Consider the following 27,109-nt stretch of genomic DNA (forward strand, 5'->3'; position numbering starts at 1 on the left):
CAGAGAGGTCACGTTCACTGACTGAATTAGCTGAGGTGACACCGAGCAGATAGCTAGCAGATAGTGACGACACCCACCTGTCACTCAAAGAGGACATGCCCTCAAATACATATAACTTTAAGTTTTAATGAAATGTAAACAGTCGACCAAAACTGTTCTTGTACCACACTGTAAACATGTTTTTTTCTGCTGTAAAGTTGGACGGTTTTACATGGGAGTTTATTGGGATTGACTCACTGTTGGAGTCAGACTCTAGTGGTCATTAGAGGAACTGCAGTTTTTGTAACTTCAGCATTGAATTCATTTTTCAGCCTCGGAGGTTGATGCTTGGGAAGCACATGGGAGACAAGGGAACTTGACTTGGGTCGTAGCATTTATTTACTGATTAAAGTGCACAAACTTAATTACACTGATAAGTTCACAGCTAGACTGATAACTGCTAAAAACTACCCTCTCTACTTGACAAGCCCCAGCCTTGGTCAACAGGATACAGTCACACCCATGAAAATAACAGAAACAATAGATACATCGGCTGCTAGTCAAACTAGCTTCCAGAGACAATAGCCTGCTGCTGCCACAAGAGGGCAGTGAATTACATTTACACACATTGATGTCACAGTTTTTAATAAACATCAGTCTGGAGAGACAAAGATTGAATCTGGATGAAACAGAGAGATGATTTTACAGATGTCACCAACTTCATGTGGAGAATTAGATCTCCACAGCATCATCAGACATGTCTGAATGAATGTGGCAGCAGCTGACTGAAATCTTTAGACAGATTTTATTAGTATTTCTGACTTTATTTCTCCATGACGGAGCAGCTCTCAGGTTTGTAGTTGGAGGACGAGAGAAGCAGCATCTTAATGTTTTCATCTTATTTATTTCATTTTTATTATTAATTCTTTTTGTGCAACTTTACAGTGGTACTCACGTACAGACATCAAGTTAATTATGTATCATTATGTTGTATTCTTTAAACACAACATAAAGTACATGTTTCCCTTTTTATTTCATTTTATTGAATTACTCATTTATATTTTTCAATAAAGAAACCATGGAATAATGTTGGCTTTATTCCCTCCATTCTTCTGTTTTTCTTTATAAAAATGAAGTTACATTTTTTTTTAAAAACTTTCTTCATCATATGAACACTGTTTAAATTTTTTTCTGATAACTGTTCACATTGAGGTGAATCTACCTGAAGCCTCATCACAACCTGAACCATCAGAAGTCAGGACTGATTAAACAGTATCTCCCCTCAGTTCCAGTAAAACCAATAAAGGTCACTAAAGGTCAAACACAGCAAACACAAATACCCTCAGTAAATAAATAACACAGAAAACATAACAGCACCACAAAGAGGAAGACATTTCCCACCACCATCAGGAGTCTCTGACCTGAATATAAATAAATCTGAAGGGTCAGTAGGTTCTGTTCAGGGGAAGCATCAGCCATCAATAAATCAATTCATCAGTTCAACAAGACATTTTTTAAAAATGTGTTAGTGATCTAATGATCAGTGGGCGTGTCTCAGGTGAAAAAGCAGCAACCTGATTCCTTCAGGAAAAGGCAGGAAGCTGTGACATCATGAACACTGAGCACTTTAACTACATTGAGTTTAACATGAACAGATCAGATCAGCTGCTTGGAACGTTACAGCAGCTGATATAAAGGATGTAAATCACCCTATTCATGCCCCCCCATGTTCAGAGCCTCTGGCTGTCAACTTCTCTCTTTGAAGCCGCTGACTTCACTCTTCAAAGCTGAGAAGCCAAACAGAGGATTAATGCAAACGCCTTTTAAATGGAAATCAACCGCTGAGAGCTGCAAACCTGCAGAGCACCCACGCTTCAGGGTCTGAACCACGCTTCAGGGTCTGAACCATGCTTCAGGGTCTGAACCACGCTTCAGGAGCTGAACCACACTTCAGGCTCTGAACCAGACTTCAGGATCAGCTGTCTAACAGTAATCCGTAATATTAACTAATCATTAACTGAAACTAGATGAGCAGCGGATTAATCTATGGGTAGATTAAACAGGTAATGAAAATAATTTATGTATGTCAGAGGTCAGGATCAACAGCTTTGGAGATGTTTCAGCCAGTTTTTGCTAAAATCAGATAAAAACATTTTTATACCTGATGTTACTGCCTCCATAAATACTTAAGACCTCTGTGAAGGAAACATTTGAAGCTTTTTCAAGACTTTTCCAGACCTGCAGATACCCTGTCTTCAATCTGAGTCTGATCCCTAGTCAGTCTGTAAAGCAGCTGTGCATCCTCACCTGATCAACAGGTTCTCCATAAACCCTCAGACAGACTCGCCTGCTTCATCTCACCTGGAAAAAGCAGCAGCGCTATGACAACCATGTTCTCTGCTGCTGAGAGAAGCTCCAGGAGATGCAGGCAGATACCTCCACAACCTCCTGGATGGTCAGTCTCACACAGACAGACCTGTCTCCACAGAGCTGTGACTGCCCCATCATCAAGCTCTGGTGTGTTTGCATTTCTTTAGACCAATCAAAGCCTGGGCGGCGCTGAGCCCAAGATGCAGTGACGGTGCTAATGCAAAACAGTGTCAAAGGGGAGCTGTCATTAAAATGGCTGATTCCACGCACAGAAAATGCCACAAAAAACATGACTGGATGATCCCGATCTTCAGTACGTACGCTGCTGCTCAGAGGTTGTTGATGTTTACCAGAGTGAAGGGGATTTTTCACAGGCAGGGGAAGTGGAGAGGGAGGAGAACGCAATGGCCCAATGGCAGGTTAACACCACAGCCTACATCACTAACTAGTCCACTAGACTACCTGATGGAGAGACTACTGAACAGGTAGTTCCCCTTTCCTTTTCACACACTACACCTCTGACTCTCAGCACAACTCTGACTGGGACTCCACATCAGAAGCCAGACCTGAGTTGTCTGACTCTGACCCCATCCTCTGAACCAGCTGTCTGTCAGACCAGCTGATATCAGACATTAACTGGACAGGAAGTAGGCTCCACAAGTAGTATACAGAGGAGAGCAACATTATTTTTAGTAGCCCAGTCACTGATTTTACCTCCCTGCTCAAGTTTTCAGATGACTCAGCAGTTGTATCAGCAGTGGACAGGACACCTGGTGGACAGGTCACTTGGCTTGACTGTCCCAAAGACCAAGGAGAAGGTGGTGGATTTCAGGAAAATCCGGTGAGTGCATCACTGCAGTCTGATGCGGTTCCGACTATTCACCCAACACATCGTACAAGCAGTCCAACACTACTCAACACACTGTCTTCCAATAAGAAACACTACACAGGAAAAAAAGCAGCAAATGACACCTGCTAAAAATACACACAGACAACAATATAAAAAACAAACGTATAAACAAAGGTCAACCTGGTCCTGTTTGATTTACCACATTGTCTTGACTTCCCTTGTGCTCTGTGGTTTCTAAGGTTTGAGTCATCTTCACGTTTCATGGAAAATGGTTTTCCCGTTTGCTTTATGCTGACATTTTTTCCAACACATCCAGAGTGACATAATGTAAATGTTAGAGGAGTAGAAAGCTTAATGTTGGTAGAAACTCATCCTGTTTTCCCTTAGTAACATCTCTGTTAAAGCAAAAACGTTTTGTCCCTTTTGTCCAATTAAATGTTCCCTATAACAGCTCTGTGTTGTGAGTGGTGTTGCCGTGACAACGTGAACTCTTCACGGATTGGCTGTTTCAGATGTCGCTCCAGAGGACGGCCCGCCTACTCTTGTCCACGCTGACAACGTATTCACCGGACAGAGACCAGGACACAGCGCTGATAGAGGAACTACAGAGAGAAGGCATGGCTGTTATTAAAGGACCAGTAAATCATTATTTATACAGTGACATGTGGAGTCCCTCAGGGAGGCATCCTGGAACCTCTGATCTTTCTATTAAACACCAACATTATTCAGTGCATGTATTATCAGTAGATACACTGATAAAACTTTTTCAAATTAACATAACTTTATTTATATGTCATGCAGAGATGTGTAGAGAAAACCAGCTGAACATGATAATGTGGTTTGAGTGTGTGCTGAAAAAACAGGAAAGCATACTCACTTGGCCTCACTATCCGTGAGTCGACGGAAGTCAGGAGAGACTGTTTTTCTGTATTATTATGTAGATTTTCAGTGAACTAAACTGACTGAGTTTTGTTTATTGGATAGATTGGATTGGACTGAACTGAACTGATAACTTGGAAAACCTGAGGAGGATTTTTTCATTGTCATTTAAATTGAGTTGGACACATAGACTGTAAATAAATTTGGACGTAGCCTCTGTGACCTCACCCATGGGGTTCTGAAGAGCAATTTTGAAGCTCAGAGTGAGCTTTGCCACTGTCGCCATCTTGGCAGTGTCTGACTCCGCCCCTAACTCCCAGCTAATCCAAAATGGGGAAGACCATATGTGGAGCTGAGACTTTGGTGCATAGCAGTTTGTGGCAAGCATATGCTCACCCACCTGTCACTCAAATAGGCCACACCCTCAAGTCTCCATAACTTTAAAGGCTTAATAAAATGTAAACAGGTTAGTTACATAAACTGTTGTCATGAAGGAGGAAATTAGCTATAGAGACCAAAACTATTTTTGTACCAGGCTGTAAACATGTTTATTTCTACTGTAAAGTTGGACATTTTAACATGGGAGTCTAAAGGGATTGACTCACTGTTGGAGCCAGACTCTGGTGGTCATTAAAGGAACTGCAGTTTTCGTAACTTCAGCATTGGCTTCATTTTTCAGCCTCGGAGGTTGCTGTTTAGTTGGAAATAAGGGACAAGACTGAGGGTGAAGGAATTTTGGGTTTTTTTCTTTACTTTCTTTTGGTTTTCCTCAATATAATCTTTAAAAACCTATGATGTGTTTTGAGTAAAAATGGAGTCATGTGACTGTATGCATGAAACCTTTGTAGGGTTTGATCGTCAATCATTTTTATAAGTCTGAACTGGTGGAAACCACTACATAAATAAATGTAGGGTTAAATTAGTAACAAATGCAGTAAATCGTTTGGCTCTGTCTTTAATAACGTGTAGTTCCTCAGGGAAGTGTTCTGATGCCTCTGATCTGTCTATTAAATCGTAAAGACTTATTATTTATATTAAATAAAATCTTCCCAAACTGAATTGTTTTGAATTGATTGATTCATGTATTGATCAGCTGATCCATATCTCCAGTGTGTTACCTGTGTTTGTCAGGTAGGCGGGTCTCCAGGTTGCCAGTGGAGACATTCCAGATGTAAACAGTACCATCTGCTGATCCAGCCGCCAGAAAGCAACCGTCTGGACTGAAGAGAGAGAACGTCAGGTTAGACTGAGAGGGGTTCTACATGGAACATGGACCGTAGGGGGATGTGAGAGAAGTTCTAATCTCAAAAACCTGACCAAAACCCACTGGGTTACAACAAAATATCAGTGTTTTTGGGTTCGGCCTGTTTGGTTACAGATCGATCTTCACACTCTTGTATTCAGGTTTTATTATTTTTATTATTATTAAGATATTTCTATCCTCACTGACAATGTAGACAACATCTTGCATTACCCTGTAAGTTATTGATGAATGAAGCAAAAATATTATCGTGTTGTGTTCAGAATTCAAACTAGGCATTACCAGCTGAGTACAGTTTGGTTGGGCCTCACATGTGTGTGTATAGGCTTGGACTGGCTCATGCAAAAAAGAACCAACCAAATTCTACTATCAAAACATGGAACTAAGTCATTGTAGTGCAACAGGAAAAGTCCCATGATCCAGACACAGTTTGTTGTCAAAGACTTCCTGCAGCTGCTTCACAGTAGAAGCCTTCCAGTCCGGAGAAATCTGTTCTGGTCTGTATTAAAAAGGAGCTATTTTTAAGTTTTTGCTATTGCTACACAGCCAACGTTAGCATTAGCAACTATTTATTACCGGTCTTACCAAGAGCTTCAGTCATTGTTGTGTTAACAATACAAAAGGTTATAATACGTCTTCTGAAGTTTAAGTTTAATGCTCAACTCACAATGTTTGATGCTGAACTCATAATGTTTCTTCTAGGCTGGTGAGTAAACAGCTGTTAATGCTAATGTTAGCTATGTAGCAACAGCAAAACTTACATAGAGCTCCTTTAAAGAAGCTGGTCATTCTGCAGGTTTGTAGTTGACCTCAATCTACATTTGGATGTTTTATCTGTTGCTGTCTTTAATGAACCTCCAGTTACATTTACTAAATTTTTACTCCTATGTAACTGTGCTGTATGAAAAGACGCTGTCTTTAGGTGCTAATTCGTTGCTGTTCAGTTTATTGTATTAATTACTGGTGTAACACAATCCTATAGTCAGTCTTTAGTAAGTCAGCTGAACATGGATGTGTGTAAGGATTTTCTTTCTGTATGGTTTTACATTTTGTGTGGTCGTAAATTACAGTACAGTAACTGATCAAAGTACAGTTAAACAAATATGTAAAATAAAGTTTCAAATAATGAATTAATAATTAATAGATTTCAGTCAATATTTTTGGTCATTAGGGTTTTAAGAATTCATTCAAGGAAATTGACAACTGCTTTAAAACTACATTATGACAGGTTCTTTCAGGCAGGTACATAGCACCTGTCCTGTCTCAGAATATCATGTCTGAGTTAGAACCAAATCACAGAGGGGTGATGTTGATAAAATCAGCTGTTACCACACTAACAGCTCAGAGACTGACCTCAGAGACAACCTAGCAGGGAACCTTCACTGCCTGTGTGTTTGTGTAGAAACAAATTTATGTATTTAGTGTTTCTGCCAGAGAGCTGAACAGGCACAAAGCATCCTGGTCATGCTGTTGTCATGGAAACTGCAGAAAATGAAGCATGCAACATCTCATCCCTCCTCTCTGTCTGTCTCCCTCTATTTTTATCTCTCTCTGTTTTCTGATGGAATTTTCTGATCACAGACATACTGATATGATCAGTCACATTAACTGATCACCAATAAATCAGACTGAACTTGCTGAAACAACAAACAACAAAGCAATCCCTCTGCTCTGTGTTTCACCCACTTATCCAGAATGTTTACATCAACACATAAATCAGGTCACTCAGAGCAACCAGGTTACAAAGGCAATCATACAACATGTTTACATGAACTGTAGCGGTCTGGGGCCTGAACCATGAAGCCAGTTCTCCTTCGACTGGATCTCTTGAAGTTTCACTGTCCTAGATCACCTGGATCCAGGTCCTGGTTATCAACCGGCTCAGTTAAGTCTGGCTTTAATAATCTGACTTCAGGCAGGAGGAGCTGTTAATGAGGAGAGATTCATCAGAGCCATGAATGAAGTGATGAATCTGATGAGGGCAGACTTTGAGAGCTGCAGGTTACTGTGGTCACTGAGCAGGAAGTGATGCTCCACAGGTGAAATGAAAAGACTGTGATCACATTAGTAGTAGAAGAACAAGCTGCAGAAACACTAGAGATAATAAAGTGTCAGTGAGAACAGGAGTTAAACTGGTCTGTAGTCCAGAGTGTTTCCTGCTTCTGTGTCTGATGATGGACAAACTAAACTGCGATGAAGGTCAAAGTCAGTGAGTTTATAAAGTTTATAAACCTGGATCATTTCTCTATTAAAGACATAAGAGTTTAGTTTCATGTCCAGGTCTCAGTCTGCTCATGTTGTTCTGAGTCAGGATCAAACTCTCTTCATTAACATCAGCTTTAATCGTTGTTACACAGCAACTCAGTTAAAAACTCTGTGAACTCAGGTTTCCAGTGATCTGATTGGTCAGTAGTCAGGCTGTTGTCAGGTTTTGAGCTGATCCTCCGCAGCACAGGTCACCATGGTGATCTATCCTGGGTAACCATGGTGATCTACTCCAGTTAAAGTAAGCCAGATTCGTGGTAGCAGAAAACCTGAGTTAAGGCCATGGTTTAGGTCCCTCACGATTGTGGATATGTTCACATGTAACAGTAACAAGATCTCTGTCCCACCCCAGATCTTATCATGGAGCAGAAGTTTACTGATATTAACAGTAGTAATAATACAAGATGTCACAATCATAGAAAGAAACCAGGTCTCTGTAATCCACCACCTAGACTAAAAAAACAGAACTCACCTGATCACGGCCTTGGTGCTGTCGCTGCCACATTTGAAGCCCTCAGCTCTGACAGAGGCAGAAACACACAGTCATCAGTCTGTACGACTGTAACAGCTGTTCAGAACAAACACACCTGTTACACTGTGACGGTTCTACCTGAAACACATGCGGTCATTGCTCCACCTCCTCAGGTCTACCAGCTGGAGGCAGTCATCACGGCAACAGCTGAGCAGCTGGCGATGGTCGGAGCTGAGGTCCAGTGAGGTGACTTTACCTTGAGCAGGAAGTTCCTGAACACAGCTCACCACCCTGAATCACAACACATCACTTCAATTAATTTCATCAATCTGGTATTCATTCACACTCAAACTGTTTCCTCATTTACTAAACATTTCCTGAAACGGTTCCTGAAAAAGTTCCTTGGAAGAAGTTTATTTGGCTCTTTTCCAATTAATCACAAGCAAAACCTAAACCTTCTCACTGAACTGAACCTGAGACCAGATGCAGAGACATGGAGCTGCTCTGTCAGCTGAGCAGGAAAAAGTGTGACAAACAAACAATTCAACATATGTGAAGAATACAGCTTCAAAAACAAATGTGTGATGAATTAGTGTTTGTTTCCTATTGGAACAAATGGTAGATGAAGAAACTGTCTCTGAGCTCTGGCTTCATAATTTATTGCTGAAAACTGAGTTGAAGACATTTATGGATAAAAAGCTGATCATCTTTGGATTCTGGCCCGACTGTGATGTGTCTCAAATCAAAGCCAGGACCAGGTCTTTCCAGGACCTGTGAGATAATGTGTCACTGATTAACAGGTTCAGGTCATCAGTAGTTTGTCACTTTTAACGACAGAAAGTAAATACAAAAACGGACTGTGACCTCATCATGTCAGACTTCACCAGCTTTCAGATGTGCACTGACCAATTAGAGAACATATATGTGATGATGTCATTAGTTAACAGGTGATAAAACTGATTTTGTTTCAGACTGATTTGATTGGTTTTACATCATAATTTATCATGGAAAGTGTTATTGATCAAACACTGCAAATAGAATGTGTCATGATCATCATATTATTAACATCCAGCCAATCAAAGCCCAGTCAGAGATGTTACTGTCCAATCAGGAGCAGGGAGGGTGGATGGTATTGTGTGATTGGTGAACAGAACTGTCAATCATCTGCTGGGTCAAACTCTGCAGAGAGGAGGGGGGTGTGTGTGTGTGTGTGTGTGTGTGTGTGTGTGTGTGTGTGGGTGGGTGGGTTCTGTAGGCTGAGCTGTTGCTAGGTAACAGAGGAAGACGAGGAGTCGCCGTGGAGATGGCTGGGAGGATGAATGAGAGGTGTCAGGGGGTCTAAATTGAAGCCATCAGTCACAGCAGTTGCCAACAGAGACACGACTCCACTATGTTTCTGTTTCCACAGTTTCTATTATGTTTCCAGTCCACTTGATAAACGCAGGATATTTCAAGTTTGCTAATGTGTTCGCTGGTGAAGCTGCCGTTCAGTTTGCAGTCAACAGAATCTATTAGAATCTGATTCGAATGATACTACTGAAGGAAACTGAAGAAAAACCAAGAACAGCTCAATGTTACATCTGATGATGAAGTGGAGAGATGAAGTGGTGAAGGAGTGATGTGGTGAAGAGGTACAAAGGTGAAAAAGTAAAGACTGTGAGGTTTTGAAGGAATTAAGTGGTAAGGCTGTAAAGTGGTTAAGGACTGATATGTTGAAAAGTGAGTTAGTTAAGTGGTGAGGTGGTGAAAAAATGAAGAGGGAGTGAAGCAAAAATGATGAAAAGGTTATGTGGTGAAGCAGTGAAGGGATGAAACAGCTGTAGTGAAGTGGAGAGAAATACAATGATGAACAAGTTTAAAAGACTGAGGTGATGAAAGGGTGAAGTGATGACAGGAGTGAAGTGCTGAAAGAGTGAGGTGATGACAGAGTGAAGTGATGACAGAGTGAAGTGATGACAGAGTGAAGTGGTGAAAGAGTGAAGTGATGACAGATTGAAGTGATGACAGAGTGAATTGATGAAGGGGTAAAGTGATGACAGAGTGAAGTGATGACAGAGTGAAGTGGTGAAAGAGTGAAGTGATGACAGATTGAAGTGATGACAGAGTGAATTGATGAAGGGGTAAAGTGATGACAGAGTGAAGTGATGACAGAGTGAAGTGTTACCTGGTGTCCCAGACCCTGATCTTACAGTCGTAGTGCCCACTGATGATACAGTTCTCAGAACAGACCAGGTCACTGCAGTACGACACCACTTCAACTACCTGCACACCTGCACAGACAGTTCCACTAGTCAATTAACAGTCACGGACCAGCCATTGATCAGTTATAGATCAGTCATCATTGATCAGTGTGACTCACAGGCAGCTCTGTGCAGGTCCCACAGTCTGATGGTTCTGTCTGCACTTCCTGTCACCACCTGATGAAGCGAACTGCTGAACCTCGCTGCTGTTACCTTCCTACTGTGACCTGTCAGAGTCAGCTGAGACAGACAGGTGAGACAAAGAGAGACAGGTGAGACAGAGAGAGAGAGGAAGGTGAGATAGAGACAGAGAAATAACATAATGTGTGTGTGACTCTGAGTATCAACAAGTACATTTATTTAAAGTATTAAAAGTAAAAGTAAAGTAAAAAGTATGCAGTATGTATGTATTATATATACACACATATATATAGGAAGTATATATATACATATACATGTACAAACACACACACACACACACACACATATATATATATATATATATATATACATAAAATTAAATACTGTGTATATTACAGTCTATCATTAGACTGTGAGCACCATGTTATTACTATAGCTGCTCAGGTGGAGCTGATTTAACTGTTTTATATCAGACTACAATTCATTATTTTCATTTTATTAATTAACTGATTCCATTGGTTGTTTGGTTTGTAAAACTTAGTGACATCTTCACCATGTTTGTCTATCTGTTTTGTCCAACCAACAGTCAGAACCTCACAATGATTTAAATCGATTAAAATAATTCAATTAATTAAAGGAAAAATCTTGTAAATCTGTTTACATGAAAAATGACTCAAACCATTAACAAAGTCATTGTCATTAATGTTCTGTCAATCAGCTGATCAATTAATTAACAAATCATCCAGTATTTTCTGAGATAAATGGGAGGAGTCACAGTTACCTTGGGAACGGAGTCATCCAGTCGCCACAACAAGGCCGACTTGTCGTAGGACGCTGCAAGAATCCTCAGACCCTGAGAACATACATGAGAGTGAAAAACATCAGACTGTTCCTTTAATGAGTCTCATCAGAGTCAGAGCTCAAGTGAGTCCAGATTCAGGTGAGTCCAGATTCAGGTACAGGGGTTTTACTCACCGTGGGGTCAAACTCAATGCAGGTGATCCCCTCTGTGCTGCCATCCAGAGTTCCTCTGTGGGTCAGCGAGCCTGGTGACATCATCATCATCATCACCATCACCATCACCATCATCATCATCATCATCATCATCATCATCATCATCAGCTCAACATTCAAACTGATGGTAAGAATGAAAACAGCAGAGGTCAGTTTACCTGCTCTGACCTCCCACAGTTTGATGACCCGGTCTGTTCCTCCAGTGGCCACCAGGTCTGAACTGGAGCTGAACCTCACTGCGTTGATGCCTTGCTCATGGGCGTCCTGAGAGAGACAGGTGGAAACTTTCAGTGTCTCATACATGTGCTGAATGTTTGAAGATGTTTCAGAGTGTCTTCTTCTTCAAGGTTTTTCTTGATGCATTATCACCTCCTGTAAACCATACAAACATTTATATAGTTTATATGGTTTGCAGGACACCCCTGCATACAGGTGTGTTGTTCACCTGTATGCAGGGGTGTCCTGGTGGGCCAAACCACACACACACACACACACACACACACACACACACACACACACACACATACACAAACTACAGCCAAACCAGGGCCTGTCATAAAGAAACTCTTCTCCACTGCTCTCTGTTCAGCGCAGCAGGAAACAGCTAACTACTCACATCTCACTGCAGCTCACTGAGACTCAACCTGAAAAATCTAAAACTGTTAATAATAACAGAAAAGTGATTAAAAAAACATTAGTGTATTTTTAGGAAAAGTTCTGTATAGATTGTGCATGACACAAATACATATCACACGGGACAGGGTGAGAGAGGGACACAACAACAACAACAACAACAACAACAACAGCAAATTAGGCATTCCGCAATCCCGTTTTTTTTTGCCGCAGATACTGATACCGATCATCTATGAGTTTGATCGGCCAATCCACTGCCAATACCGATCATTTCTGTCATGCATTGCAGATGGCGTACATCTCACACACTTTGTAAAAGTTCCACACAGCTGACGTGTTGCTGACGGGAGGTGGGACTACACTACACAGCACACAGTGCTTCTCTCAGCCACAGACACCAGAGTGTTAACCACAGGTGTTCGGTTTGAAGGTGAACGGTGAATAGAAGCATTAATGATGATCTACTGATCACTGGTCAGCCTGGTTCGGACATCATCTCTGTCACTGTGTTAAATACTCACTGATTGAGTCAGAACTGAACCTAGACCTGGTCTACATGTTGATCTGATTCAGTGTGACGTCACTTCCTGAGGATATCATTATCTCACTCCAGAAATCCACTTAAAAATCAGAGAGAAAAGAGGATGCAGAACTTCCTTCAGAATCCTCCTGTTTTCAAAGTTCCTCTCCCGACATGATTTAAACTCTGTAAAACTCCTCTCCTATGATTCATATTTAGTTGAACCTGGTTTTCACATATAAAAACTGGGTCTGAAGCTCTTACTCTTACTTTCTGATTGAGTATTGTGCCCTTGTGCCCCGCCCACCACCTGCTTGCTTCAGGTGGACAGGTGAAAGAGCAGAGAGTATCAAGATGGTTAGAGGAGGAAACATCAGAGAGACTCAGCACCATGTTTGAGCCTCAGTCAGACCCAGACTCAGATGAGGAGTCTGAGACCAGAACCAGAGACTAGCAGACGGATCAGATCGGTTAGCGCAGTTAGCATCTTTTATTTGTTAATGTTGTTTGTTAGTTTGTAACTGGCTAAAGGTTTCAGGTTTATTTAGCCCCGCCCCCCATCCCAACAAGTTGACAGGATTGGTTCCTTAGGTTTGTGATGTATGAAACCCTGGCTGTCTGAATCTGTGTTTATGAGACTGTCATTGGTTCACTGCAGACAGGAGCTGATCACAGCTGATTCGGCTGCTGTTAATGGGACAGTGTGACTGTAGGAGCCAAAACTTGTAGCAGAGCGAACACCTTAAGTCGACACGTGTTTCTTATCCTATTCACACAGCTCATACCTACACCTCATGTAGATCACAACAAAAAAAGGGTGTTATTGATCCAATGTCCGTCATCCACAATAAAGTTGAAAATAAAACAGATGAACTGAAGAATGCCGCTTTAAAAGTCCACAGATTAATCCACAACTTGATATAGTCCACAACTCAATCCACAACATGGTCAGAAGAACTGTGCGGCTCCACTCCACCACCCTTTTTTCTACAGAGCTTCTTCTAATTGCCACAACTCTGATACGGAAGTTCTGTACTGCCGCAAAGTGTCCTTAAGTTTCGCAATCTAGTGTTTTACTATCACACTGTGTATTTATAACAGTAACAGGTAAACAGATATAATTTCAACATCAAAATGTAGATAATACAAATAATATTTGACTGCAAATAAAATTTGAATCTTATAGTGACTACATGTGAACAGATACAGGTTGTAATTCCAGGAGGAGAGACCAGGTGTCACACTCCTGATGCACAGTGTGTGTCTTTGTTTGAACTGTAAGATGTGTATTGAGTGTGTATGTGTTGTGTGTATTACCAGTACTTGTAGAGCTCTAGCAGGGACTCTGGCTGACAGGCAGATTCTTACAGGACACATCAGATCCTCCTCCAGACTGCAGACTGAGAGACCACGCCTCTTCCTGCTGACATCACCCCCCACCCCACCACACACACACACACACACACACACACACCCACACACACACACATATAAATGCTGTTTTGGAGTAGCTGACTGACCACAGAACCCGCTCCAACAATAAAAACTCTGATTAGAGTGAGACCTGGACCAGGACTGGAGGACTCACTCAAACAGCTCTTTGATGGAAGAGAGGATTCTCGGGGACGTGGCCGACGCTGACCTGAGAACAGAGAAAAACCTTGTAAAGACTGTCAGAACATTAATACTCAGGTTTTGTCAGATGTATTATTCAGTAAGGCTGACTTATACTGGTTATACTGGTAACTAAACTGGTGACCAAGTACTCTGCTCTAATGAGAGATACGTATGTGTTTAGCTAACTGCAGCGGTATTATTAGAGTTAGCTGGGAAGACCTCACATCACAACACTGTTAAAAATAAAATGAACGTAACATAATAATAATAATAATAATATTCTTCAGAGGGATATTTTCTAGATATCAGACCTGAAGAGTCTGGTGTGTCTTGGTTCTGTGGAATCCTGGTCCTGGTTTTCCTTCTTTGGGGATGTGGATCTGGAGGTCGGAGCGCTGGAGGGGCTGACACACAAAACACACCGACATATTTACACTAAACATGATCATCATCATCACACTGAGGTTTGTCCACAGACATGAGACACTGACAAGGTCCCAACAACCACCAAAGTAAGAGCCCAAATCTGTTTTTAAAATATAATTATGTCAACGAAGTGAAACAATGAAGCTCAACAAAACTTCTGGAACATTTTCAAAAAACTCATTTACAAACAAAAATTTAAAGCCTCAACAATGAATTCGGTCGTATCGGATGTTGTTTAAATTATTTTTAAATTTTCTCCCAATATTGTGACCTTTTTATCAAAAAACCTGTTCCACCTCAAAATATTCAGAAATATTCCTCAAAATATTTACAACTTTCTCCAAATATCAAATTTTTCTCAATATGTTCCTCAACATTCCAACTATTTCTGAAAATATTTCTTAAAATTTTCTGAACAAAAGCTCCATTTTTAATGAGTGTAAATTAAAGATTTTAGACTTTTTCTATCCTCCCTAAAGGTTTCTTTCTCACAGATTTTCTTCACAAAAGTGTTTCACCAGGTTGTGACATATCCAGTTTAGTTATGTTGATTACACAGCATGATTATTGTCATCTATTAGGTACTGATCTGTGTGACCTGAGCTACAGAGTGACACATCTCCTTTGTCCAGAGTTGATCAGGTTGTTTTGTTTGAAGCTGCTGGATACTGACAGGAAGTGGATCACACTGTCGTACACACAAATCCAGATGCTCTCAGACCTGTTCAGTGGGTCACATGTCTGGTGACGACACAGGTCATGAGAGAACTGGGATGTTTGAAGCTTGGAGGAATTGTCTACATGATGCAGATGAATGACATGGCAATGGGTCTCAGGATCTCGTCACAGTGTGTGTGTGTGTGTGTGTGTGTGTGTGTGTGTGTGTGTGTGTGTGTGTGTGTGTGTTTATAAAAAAGTCTTAAATTTTTAATTCAATCAATGAAACATGGGAGTAAAAACAAAGATGTTGCATTTATATATCAGTTCAGTTTATTTCAAAATATTTCAACCTTTCGTTGGAAAGTCAAGGTTGTTTTGTCAAAGATATTAAGTAATATTCCAATGAACAACATGGCGGAAAACCACATGTCTCAGTCTTTGTGAAGTCACTGTTAGACATGAGACCAGGTGGAACATACCTATCTATAGTGACCTTTGACCTGGCAGCAGTCTGCAACTGCTTCTGCAGGTTCGCCTCACGAGCTCTGATTGAAACAAAGAAACGACATGTTAACCTCACAGCACAGTGTTCAGGTGTGATGATTAGGTGTTTTCAGATGTGATGAACAAGTGTGTTCAGGTGTGATGATCAACTGTGGTCAGGTGTGATGAACAGGTATGCTTAGGAGTGATGAACAGGTGTGTTCAGGTGTGTTCAGGTGTGATGATAAGCTGTGTTCAGGTGTGATGAACAGGTGTGTTCAGGTGTGATGATCGGCTGTGTTCAGGTGTAATGTACAGGTAATTTAAGGTGTGATGACCAGCTGTGTTTAGGTGTGATTAACAGGTGTGTTCAGGTGTGATCATCAGCTACGTTCAGGTGTGATGATCAGCTGTATTTAGGTGTGATGAACAGGTGTGCTCAGGCATGATGATCAGCTGTGTTCAGGTGTGTTCAGATGTGATGAATAGCTGTGTTCAGGTGTGATGATCAGCTGTATTTAGGTGTGATGAACAGGTGTGCTCAGACATGATGATCAGCTGTGTTCAGGTGTGATTAACAGGTGTGTTCAGGTGTGATGAACAGGTGTTTTCAGGTGTGATGATCAGCTGTGTTAAGGTGTGATGACCAGCTGTGTTTAGGTGTGATTAACAGGTGTGTTCAGGTGTGATCATCAGCTACGTTCAGGTGTGATGATCAGCTGTATTTAGGTGTGATGAACAGGTGTGCTCAGACATGATGATCAGCTGTGTTCAGGTGTGATTAACAGGTGTGTTCAGGTGTGATGAACAGGTGTTTTCAGGTGTGATGATCAGCTGTGTTTAGGTGTGATGATAAGCTGTGTTTAGGTGTGATGATCAGCTGCGTTTAGGTGTGATGAACAGGTGTGCTCAGACATGATGATCAGCTGGGTTCAGGTGTGATGAACAGTTGTGTTCAGGTGTGTTCAGGTGTAATGAACAGATGTGTCCCTAGTGTGATGATCAGCTGCGTTCAGGTATGATGAACAGGTGTGTTCAGGCATGATCAACAGGTGTATTCAGGTGTGCTCAGGTGTGATGATCAGCTGTGTTCAGGTACCTGGATTTGCGTTCGTTGCGGCTATTCATGCGGGCAGCAGCTTGCTGCTTCAGGTGGATCATGTCCTCCAGGAGGTGTCCTTCTCTGACCTTCTCCTCCCTGAGTCTTGTCTCTGCCCCTCTCTGTCGCTCCAGTAAAGTGTCGTACTCCCTCTTCAGCGCCCTGTTCTCCTCCTGAACCTGCTTTACCTGCTCCTGCAGCTCCTGGCAGCCATCAAACACACCTGTGAACCGACATTCCTCCTCCACCAGCCTGATGAATGAGAGAGGGGGTAGGGGGCAGGTTAATGACTTAAGGACTGATGTCATCAACAACAGGGTAAAGGGTCAGTTTACACAAAGTAAAAACCTGACCCCTCCCTCCAGCAGCCTCATTTCTGTCAGGCAGCTTTATATGTCGAGGTTTTCAGATTCCTGCCTCCACATCAGATGAGACATCAACATCTCTTTATAGAATAACTAGACCACTGACTACATCTGGCTTTTAGAGAATGTCATCAAAATATTCTAATAAAACTGTCAGAAAACAGTCTGATTATTAAGATCTGACGATCTGTCAGAATATCTGGAAATGTTATATTAAATATTTAGGAATATATTTTCATATTTCTACATATCTGTGAGTAGCACCACTAACAATAAAACCACAACTATTCATCAACACCTGTGTGTGACTGATCCTACCGATTCACTGGTCTAACACCATCAGCAACAAAGGCCTGTGGCAACAGACCAAACCACAGCAGAGATTCTACAGCTGGACACACATGGCACTGGGATGTGGATGCATATGTCACGAGAACAGGCCACACCTGGGGACAACTGGACAGGTCGGCTCAGGACCAGGATGCCTGGAGAACCCTTGTTGACAGCCTGTCAACCTGCCTGTCTCAGGAGGGCTGCAGTGGCTTAGTCAGACTCTTAAGACTTAGAAAAGACTGAAGTCTGACACCCTCTCCCATCTAAAGACAATGAATCATAAGTCACAAGTTTGTAAAGACTGAGGATCCTGCAGAGTCACTAAGACCCATTTCAGATTACTTCCCATAATGCTCCTGGTTGTAATTTACAAGAAGAAAAACAGTTTTTTGTGCCTCTGACAGTCAGAGCCGGAGCCATATTGTTTTCAGGTTCCCCGTTCATTCGTCTCATTCTCGTGAACATGATATAACACCTTGAGGGAACTGCTTCAAATTTGGGAAAAACATTCACTAGTACTCAAGGATGAACTAATGAGATTTTGGTGGTCAAAGGTTAAAGGTAAAGGTCACAGTGACCTCACAAAACACCCTTTATACTTTTTTATATAAAGTTAGTTCATGGATGTATTATGAGAACTGGATACCAGATCCAAAAATAGCGCCCGTTCATTTCTATAGGAATTGCTCACCTGGCGCATACTCCCTCTGGCTTCTGGGTTACTTCCGCATAATGCGGCCCACGGCATATGCAAAGTAGTGTCACTCTCATCGTATCTTTGAGCTATGACAACGAGCAAACGGCGTTCTGGAACTGGCGCTGCACTTTCATCAATGCTATGCTAGCGGACTTCACGGAGGAGTAATAACACATCTACAGGAATTGCTCAGGGTTTGAAATCATCAATTTATACAAATGAAAACAGCAACAATGAAAATAATGTTCTGAAAAGTAAGGTGGTGTTAAACCTACGATCGTTGATATCACGGAAAATCCGTGTTGACAGTTAATTGTGATGTTAAAGGGAAAACGAGTCATTCAGTTTAAAGCTTTAAAGCTTAAAATAACTTTGGATTCACCTCAATAAATCATAATCGGACAAAATATTTAGTTTGACCTGTTTTTTGAGCATTTTTTATTAGAAATTGATGCTGCATGTGACATACAACTTGTCAAATAAAATGATCAGGAGGGCTTTACTTTCTTACCTTTTTATATTGAAGAATATTCTTACAGCACATAGCCGTATCCAGTTCTTATAATACATCCATGAGTTACTTGTATATATCTATATATAGCTAGTACTATAATTATCATTATCTGCCCCTAAACTGACCTAAACTGTTTTTGGTGTGTTTTATTTTGAAATTATTTTCCTTGTGTCCATTTAAGTTTGCATCCCTCATGTATTTAATACCAACCTCACACCAAATGACTCCATGCTCACTATCAACTTGGTTTGCTGCTTCCTGTTTGGTGCTGAAGAAATTCTGCTTCCCTCTCTGCTTGACAAGCTCCAGCCTTTGTCAGGAGGACACAGTCAGGCCCACGAAAAATGACTGAAACACTGAGTATCATCTGCTGCTAATCAAGCTAGCTTCAGAGACTATACCCTGCTGCCACCACAAGAGGGCAATAAATTACATGATGGCTGCAAACAGGCATCAGATCCTTTATGGGAAAGAATACTTTTCTGAGATCAGATGTAAGGAGAGAGATCACTTCACTTCAGTATAGTTTGAGTCAATCATCAACCTCCAGGGCTGAAACATGAAGCCATCACTGAGGAACCAAAACCTGCAGTTCCTCTAGTGACCACTAGAGTCTGGCTCCAACAGTGAGCCAATCCCCATAGGCCCCCATGTTAAAATGTCCAACTTTACAGCAGAAATAAACATGTTTACAGCCTGGTACAAAAACAGTTTTAGTCTCTAGAGCTAATTTCCTCCTTCATGACGACTGTTTATATAACTCACCTGTTTACATTTTGTTAAGGCTTAAAGTTATGGAGAATTGAGGGCGTGGCCGCTATGAGTGACAGGTGGATGAGTGTATAATTGCCACAAACCCACATGCACCAAAGTCTCAGCTCCACACATGGCCTGCCTCTTTTACCATTTTTGGATTAGCTGGGAGTTAGGGGCGGAGTCAGACACTGCCAAGATGGTGACGGTATAGCAGCTCACTCGATGGATACGTCCATCTTTATTTACAGTCTGTGGTTCCAATTGGTTGAGCACTGTTTCTCCTGCTTCCTGACAGAATGTGTGATTTAATTTGAGGAAATAGTTGGAATATTTTGAGAAAAAAGATAAACAACACAGTATTTTTAAAACTCTGTTAGGGTGAGTTACAACAAAGTATTATGACTTTACTCTTCAGTAGATCCACTGTTTGACTAGAACCATTTCTACTGTTGATGGTAGTTTTCCAATTAAACATTTACAGGGACTTTGTTCATGGAAACAGGTTTAGAAAAATAATTTTCAAATGTTCAAACTTTTGATTTGGAGGATTTTGTGGGTTACTTAGTAGAAAATCCATCAGTAGAAAAACAACAGAGAAGTAAAGTGGGTGATGAAATGTTCTGTTATTTAATCATTTGTCCTCTTTCATAGCTTCATTTAGCTTCTCTGTTTGCTCGTGTGGAGACAGTGATGTGTCTTTAACCTGAGAGCAAGAACCATTAATCAGCACCTTCACCTGCTGACACCTGACTACGTTGAGCCAATCAGTTGAGAGGATCCACCATGACTGACGCCTGCTGCCAGTCGTGTTTTACCAGCAGTTCATCTGAAACAGACTGAGACCTGAGTTGAGTCAGAGCTGCAGCTGACAGGTAAGCTGTCGGGTGAGCTGGTGCAGCTGTGTTACTCACCTGGCATGCTGCTCCTCCAGAACACATTCTTTGATTTTAATCTGCCGCTGCAGCTCCACCACCTGATAGGCCAACTGAAACAAGACAACAGAACAAGAGTGAGGAGGACTCTGTCCTGGTCATGTGTAATCTGACTCACAGGAGTTTATTCACACAAGTGTCCTTTAATGTTCCTGTTTCCAGGCTACATCAGTCTGAGTTCAACTGGACTGGAGTTCAGTCCAGTATGTGGTCCTGTATCAGGTCTGAAAGGGAGACATGTGAGGTAAAGATACTGTGAGATTTGACAGGAGCAGGTGCATGCAGGTAAAAACAACAGGAAGGTATTGTAGTTAGTTGTCTGAACATCATGATCCACCACAGCTGATCACAGCTGATTCAGTCTGACCACAGAGCAGTGAAATGGTTGATGAATCTAATATGGTCTAAAAAACGAACACTGACCGAATCTATGGCAACATAGATACTATATACTGTATACATATACTTCCTTTTTTAAACGTGCACAGTGTTTTTATCCTCACATGTCCAGCCCATCAAACATCCTGGACTCATTGATTAACTGCCACTGGATCCTGAGTCCCCTTCAGACTGGTTTCTACTTCAGCTGTGACTCCATGTTTACATATTTATCAGAAGCCGGAGTCGATCACTCCTCTGTCAAAGACGCCTGAACCTGGGTCAATTATTTGTAGATCAGATCAGCATCAGTGTGTGAAGGTCTGGACAGCTGCAGGGTCCATGTTGGGACCTGTCCTTTAACTGAGATGTGTTTCCATGCCTCCTCTGCGAATGGTGAGAAATGAACTACAACAGAAGCCTCTCTCTGGTTGTTGAAGCAGTTTTTCCCTCAGTTCTGGATTTCAGAAGTCTCATATAAACACTCTTGAGGACTGGACTAGACTGGACTGGACTCCACCACATTACGTTGGCTGTCCACTGTCTGACAGACATAATAACCTTGGGCACTGATTCATATCCAAACTAAAATAGAAATGACTCATCTTGGCTGCTCAGGTCCAGACTGAACAGGCTCCATTGATTGGTTGACACCTCTCTCTCTCTAATTTAGCCAACTGAATCCTCCATGAATAAATAAACTAGAACCATCTGGAGAGTTCTAAAACCAGGATCTGAGGTTTACATATGTAAACATGTAGTCCAGACCAGGACCAGGACACTTGTGTTCAGCTTTCCACCACATGTTGAAGTGATGGTGATGAGGTGATACTTTACAGCAAATACACACATTTTATATGTTGTGTACATGTCTTGCTGTTGTTTAGTTGGAATTGTTGTGTGTTGTTGTCAGTTTGGTTTCTGCTCTCACCTCTCCTGTAGTCTTCTTCAGCTGGTTGTTTTGGTGGAGCATAGAGGAGATGGAGCTGCTGCTGGTGGAGGAGGGATGCCTGAATGCACGAAACAAACGTAACCTCAGCATCATCACACAAACACACAAACACACAAACACAAACACCCACAAACACACACACACACACACACACACACAGTCTGAACTTACTCTGTACAATGTGTGTCAGAGCTCAAGTGTCTCTAGGTGAGTTACCTGACAGAGCAGCTCAGTATTCCTTTGGCCAGGCTGGTTTTCTCCAGCAGCTGAGTGTCTGAAAAGAAACGACAAACACGATCAGTGAAGTCCTGATCCTGATCCAGGTCCTGGTTTCTACCTGACCAGTGACCTTCTGCCACAGATAACAACACCTCAGCTGTAAACAGTTGTGATCATTTTAAGTCACAAAGTCCCAAACACAGAAAAAGTACAGCAAAAACTCAATAGTAAATTAAATATTGAATTTCTTGCTAGTTAATGCAGTAATGCTAGTAATGGATGCTAGCTTGTCAACAACAACTGTAAGTTATGCTAACATTAGCTGGAGAGCTATATGATGAAAAATAAAATAAAATAAACATAAAAAAACAGACACACCAAACTCCATTCAAAATGTGACACAGTAAAGATTCTGTGTCTGGGTTTTCATCTTTCAAGTAAAAATCTTTTTAATCTTGATTTCAAAACACAGAATGGGAAAATAAAAATTTTGCTCATTTTACTTTAGTGTCTGATTTGATTTTAATTCTGTGACAAAAGTTGATTCTTTAGCTCTTTTAAGTCAAATGAAATCAGTTCTTTAAGCTAATTTTTCAAAACAACATGCTTTCCCCTTCTTTCTTTATTTTTTGAAACTCTTTGACTTCCCCTGAACCCAGATAAGTATCATAACATAGATGGATCCTGTCTTTAACTTTACTTAAAGGTGAATTTTAACCTTTAGTTTGTATCAGTGGCTATTTCCCTGCAGGTCAGAATAATGTGATCAGTGGTATCTAGTCATGTATGATGACGGAGCGAGATGTTTCATGCATCAGCATCATGCTCCCCATCACCAGCTAACAGTGTGCAGATGATAAAAGCAGCAGTGACCAATAATAATAATCTGTCACACATGAGTCACCTCTCAGAGGAAGTGGAACAACATAGGGTTTAGTTTTCTGACAACTTCCTGTCTCTGAATGGTAACAAAATAAAGGAACTTGTTTAATGTGAACAGAGTCAGTCAAAACATTAATTTAACCTCTGATAACTAAAGCTGGATCTATGGTGGATGCAAGGCGTCAACACAAGTCTCTGTAGATAGCCACTGTGGATAGAGTGAACAAAGCCAATGATACATTTACATTTTTTTAACAGAGTCTGCCTCAAGTCTATTGAATACTTAACAGGAGTCCTGTCTGCAGTAAACCTTTCTGTTTATTGGAATGGTAACCAGTTAGGACGTCTCTGAATCAAACTGTGTTCACATCTTCTATTCTATAGTTTTTAATGACAATGCTCAACTCCAATTTAAAAAAATCTATTTGCAACTTTGCTTTAACAGGTGTGGAATCACACAGGATGCCTCTGAGCCAAACTCTATTCAGAAAATATCAGTTTATTACTGGATGATGATCCTAATGTCGTTGTATGCAGAGTTTATGAAAATAAAGAATTTCTAATTTCAGGGTGCCAAATCAAAATCCTTGGCTTCAGCCTTGTCATTAAAAACTATAAAAGATTTTTGAACACAGTTTGGTTCAGAGATGTCCTACCTGGTTACCACTCTAAAAGACAGAGACGTTTACTGCAGACAGTACGCTTGTTAAGTAGGATTTATTCAATAGACTTCAGCCAGAAGTTAAAAAAAAATGTAATTCATCATTGGCATTTTGATTTCAGAGCTGACAACTGACACAATTCAATCTCAGCCTTGTGATTAGAAATCATTAACTAATCTGAGATTTTTTTTGGGGGGTTTGGTTTCAAAAATCACACATTTACAGGACTCTTGTTGTTACTACCTGGGATTTGGACCATAACAGACATAAAATAAACTAAACACAGTTCTTTTGGATTTAGTTAGCTATCCTAGTTTAGTCCTGATGCAATAAATGTCTCTGAACCAAATTCTATTCAGAAAACCTAATTGGGAAAAGTTGAATAAAGTGAGATTATTAAGAATAGGAGTTTGACCCAACACCAATTGAAGAACTCTACAGGAGTGAGTACCGCAATAAACCTACAGACAAATTAAAAGGGAAAACCAACATAAAGTGTCTCAGTAAGGTGTTGTTCCACCATGTCTCCAGAACAGCTTCACTGCTCCAAGTCTCTGAACTCTACTGGAGGATGAACCATTCTTCATAAATATATTCCATCATTTGGTGTTTTGATCTAACATGTCGCTCCAACATCTCACATAGGTGTTCATCTGGGTTGAGATCTGGTGACTGTGAAGGTCACAGCATATGATCCACATCATCTTCATCAGACCATCAGTGGCCCCATAGACAATGTCATCCTTTTTCTACACTCATTTTTCAGGTTTTTCCTTAAATTTGTCACTGGCTGTGTTTTCCCCAAGGATGACACCAGGTAACATTTCTTTCTGAACAAAACTCAATTTAAATATCTCAGTTTTCTATAGAAATGTTGATTTAAATAAAGTTTAGCTCAGCTCAGTTTAAGTATCCTACTGTGTTTTTCATGAGATATGCAACCAGGTAGAATATCTGTGAACCAAACTCCACTCAGAAAACATCACTTTATAGTTGGATTTTTGATTTCAGGGATGACAACTGAAAATACTTTACTGTAACTGTAATTAAACTGTAATGATTAAGTGATAAATAAAGTGCTACTTTACTTGCCTTGACTGGAGTAAATTCAGTTTTTGTTGTTAACTAAACTTCAAACTATTAAATAAACTGATTTCCAAATGGAGTTTGGATAAGAACAAGGGTTACTGGGCTTTCCAGTAGTTTGTAGCAACATAAATCTGGACCACACTGAGCGTTAACTGAAGCCAGCCCATTGTAGCTGTGTTCAAACAGATAAACGTGTACTTGTCCGTCGTACAGAAGCGGATTAGGTCCTGGAACATGACGTGCTGACTCAGGTCTCGGTTCTTCAGCTGACGGACGATGTCTCTCTTCCAGGTCTCCACCGACCTGCCGCTTCCTCTCGGAGCCAGGACCCGGCCGCTCCGCTCCGACACCACGGCTGAATCTGTCATGACACTGCGGGAGTTGACTGTCACAGCGGCCATGATGCCCGCAGCCCGGGCTGCTTGACGCTTTGTCCGCGCTGACAGACGCTCACAGCCCAGCCAGATGTTACAGACAGCTCGGTGATAACGTTCCGGCTCCTCTGACCACCGCCATGTCAATCTCCTCTTTCCTGTTGTTGTTGTTGATGTTTGTTTGTTTTCTTTTCAACTTTTTCTCTCTTCTGATTCGTCATTCTGACGGGGGTGGTGGCTCACGCTGCCAGCTGCCGGGTGTGTTAGCCAATCACCGCCCGCCTTCGCGTTTCCTGTTTTGACTTTAAGGATTAAAAAAAATATACAAATGCAGCCCACGGTACACACCACCTGAAGATTTTACCTGTTTACGTCATCAACACTAACTGATTTCTTTTCTGTAACGTAATGTTGAATGTGCGGAATCCCTGAAGTCCCAAAATGCTGAATGTTTTAAACAGAGTTTGTTTCAACGCATCAGGAAGAAAGACAAAGATTCGTCTGTTATGCCTGCAGTGAACTTGTGAGTATTAACCTGAGGCCTGTACTAGGAAGCAGGATTTGAGTTTATCGGGGTAACTTCAGGTTTAACTCTGGGTTTTCAGTCCTACGACGGTGGTTCACTTGTTACCAGGGTAAATTACCTGGTAACTTACATTGAACTCCTAACCTGCTCAAGTGCAGGTTAACTTTGAGGATCAGATCAAAGCCTATCATCCGCTAAACTACTGACCAATCAGATACCTGGAAAAACGGAGTCATCATTCATACAGGATCCTGACAGGGACAAAAGAGTTTACAATAAAGTGATCAATAATAACGAGCAATAAAAAAAATTTTTATGGAATAATTTTCCTGTTTGAGTCTTTCCACGTGTCCACTCTGGTTTTAAAACAAAGCTTCTAAAAAGAATGCTCGGAGTGTTTATCACGCTAAATAAATAGCCTATATAATAACTTATAGCTTCATTTTAATTGAACAAATGTTCTTTAATCCGACAGGATTCCTGACAGTGATGAAGTTTTCACTCTCTTCTTCATCACTGCAGCTCAGAATAACATGAGGAGACTCTGTGACCACAACTGGAAATAAAAACCAAACCTCTGATGTCTTTGATTAGAACAGTGAGCCACACACTGTTTATTATTTCCATGATTATAAATGAACATTTCAGACGGGCTGACTCATCAGACATCAACTAGTCCTCTCCTCTTTTCTTTCTCTCCTCTCTGCAGCAGAAAGTCTGACATTAACTTTAGATGTTTTCTCTGCATCACGTTCGTAAGTTTGTTCATCATCAGACAAAAGAGCGAAAATACTCACGCAATGTTAATTCATGCACTTATTTGCAATATATCTTTAGTCTGACTTTAATAAAAATTATATTTAGACATGGAAATATTTATTATTCCAGTCATGTGATCATATTTTCATTTCACCTTGTTGAATATAATTGTGAACGTTGCTATATCGGAACTTACTGGGAAGTATCAGCGTTTCTTCTCATATATTAAGAACTTCATTCATGGTTCAGACGTTGTTGCTTATAATTAAAAACTCCGCCTCTTTCACAGGAACGCGCTCGTAACAGGTACCTCGGCCAGGTAAACCCAGGGTTAACTGAGCCAGTTGGCAACCAGCTTCGTAGTACAGGTTATCCAGGAGGGACAATGTTAGGTTCAGTTAACCCAGATAACTAAGTTATCCTGGGTATGTTGAACTTGCTTCGTAGTGCAGGCCTCTGGTGTGAAACTTTCAACCAAATTCCAATCAAAGAACATCATTTTTTTGTTAGATGTGTTTCTTGTGGACGACTGAAAACCTATTTAATTTCAGCCTTGTGGATGTACACAAAGATTTTGTTTTTGGCCTAACGCCATTGAGACACTCTTTAATCAAGACTTAAAAATCAAATTAAAAAACTAAAATTAAAAATATCTTGTAAGGCTTAGGGGCTCAGTGTGAATGTGTTACATTCATACAACACATTTCAAAATTAAGTCATTTTGTGCTGGCGAAGTTTATAGAAGACCAAAAAAAAAAAAAA

At 40.9% G+C, this 27,109-nt stretch overlaps 1 protein-coding gene across 3 annotated transcripts; it reads right to left on the reverse strand.

Annotated features, from left to right (window-relative positions):
* Positions 1-25,877, reverse strand: LOC111216925 (autophagy-related protein 16-2-like). 3 transcript variants are annotated; one of them, XM_022738585.1, is made up of 18 exons: positions 24,900-25,877; positions 22,053-22,110; positions 21,816-21,894; positions 20,486-20,559; positions 16,910-17,161; positions 15,807-15,872; positions 14,553-14,645; positions 14,213-14,266; positions 13,942-14,044; positions 11,630-11,735; positions 11,433-11,503; positions 11,239-11,310; positions 10,436-10,556; positions 10,241-10,346; positions 8,215-8,367; positions 8,077-8,124; positions 5,197-5,298; positions 1-3,801 (listed from the first exon to the last, which is right to left on the reverse strand). In XM_022738585.1, exons 1-18 carry the CDS (start codon positions 25,087-25,089, stop codon positions 3,708-3,710), a joined length of 1,842 nt encoding a protein of 613 aa, XP_022594306.1. In that variant the 5' UTR covers positions 25,090-25,877; the 3' UTR covers positions 1-3,707. The 3 variants fall into 3 exon arrangements, with proteins under 3 accessions (XP_022594306.1, XP_022594305.1, XP_022594307.1); XM_022738584.1 differs by having other exon boundaries at positions 13,942-14,047; XM_022738586.1 differs by lacking the exons at positions 1-3,801; positions 5,197-5,298 and adding an exon at positions 7,219-7,264 and having other exon boundaries at positions 13,942-14,047.
* Between the last annotated feature and the right edge of the window lie 1,232 nt (positions 25,878-27,109).

This window comes from Seriola dumerili, unplaced genomic scaffold (genome assembly GCF_002260705.1).
Source record: "Seriola dumerili isolate Sdu_G_001 unplaced genomic scaffold, Sdu_1.0 BDQW01000036.1, whole genome shotgun sequence".
NCBI lineage: Eukaryota > Metazoa > Chordata > Actinopteri > Carangiformes > Carangidae > Seriola > Seriola dumerili.

Coding starts and splice junctions, on each gene's coding strand:
- LOC111216925 (XM_022738584.1), bottom strand. CDS start 25,089: ATGGCCGCTGTGACAGTCAACTCCCGCAGTGTCATGACAGATTCAGCC. Junction 21,895..22,052: donor ATACTGAGCTGCTCTGTCAG/GTAACTCACCTA, acceptor TCGTGCATTCAG/GCATCCCTCCTCCACCAGCA. Junction 11,504..11,629: donor ACTGTGGGAGGTCAGAGCAG/GTAAACTGACCT, acceptor TGATGTCACCAG/GCTCGCTGACCCACAGAGGA.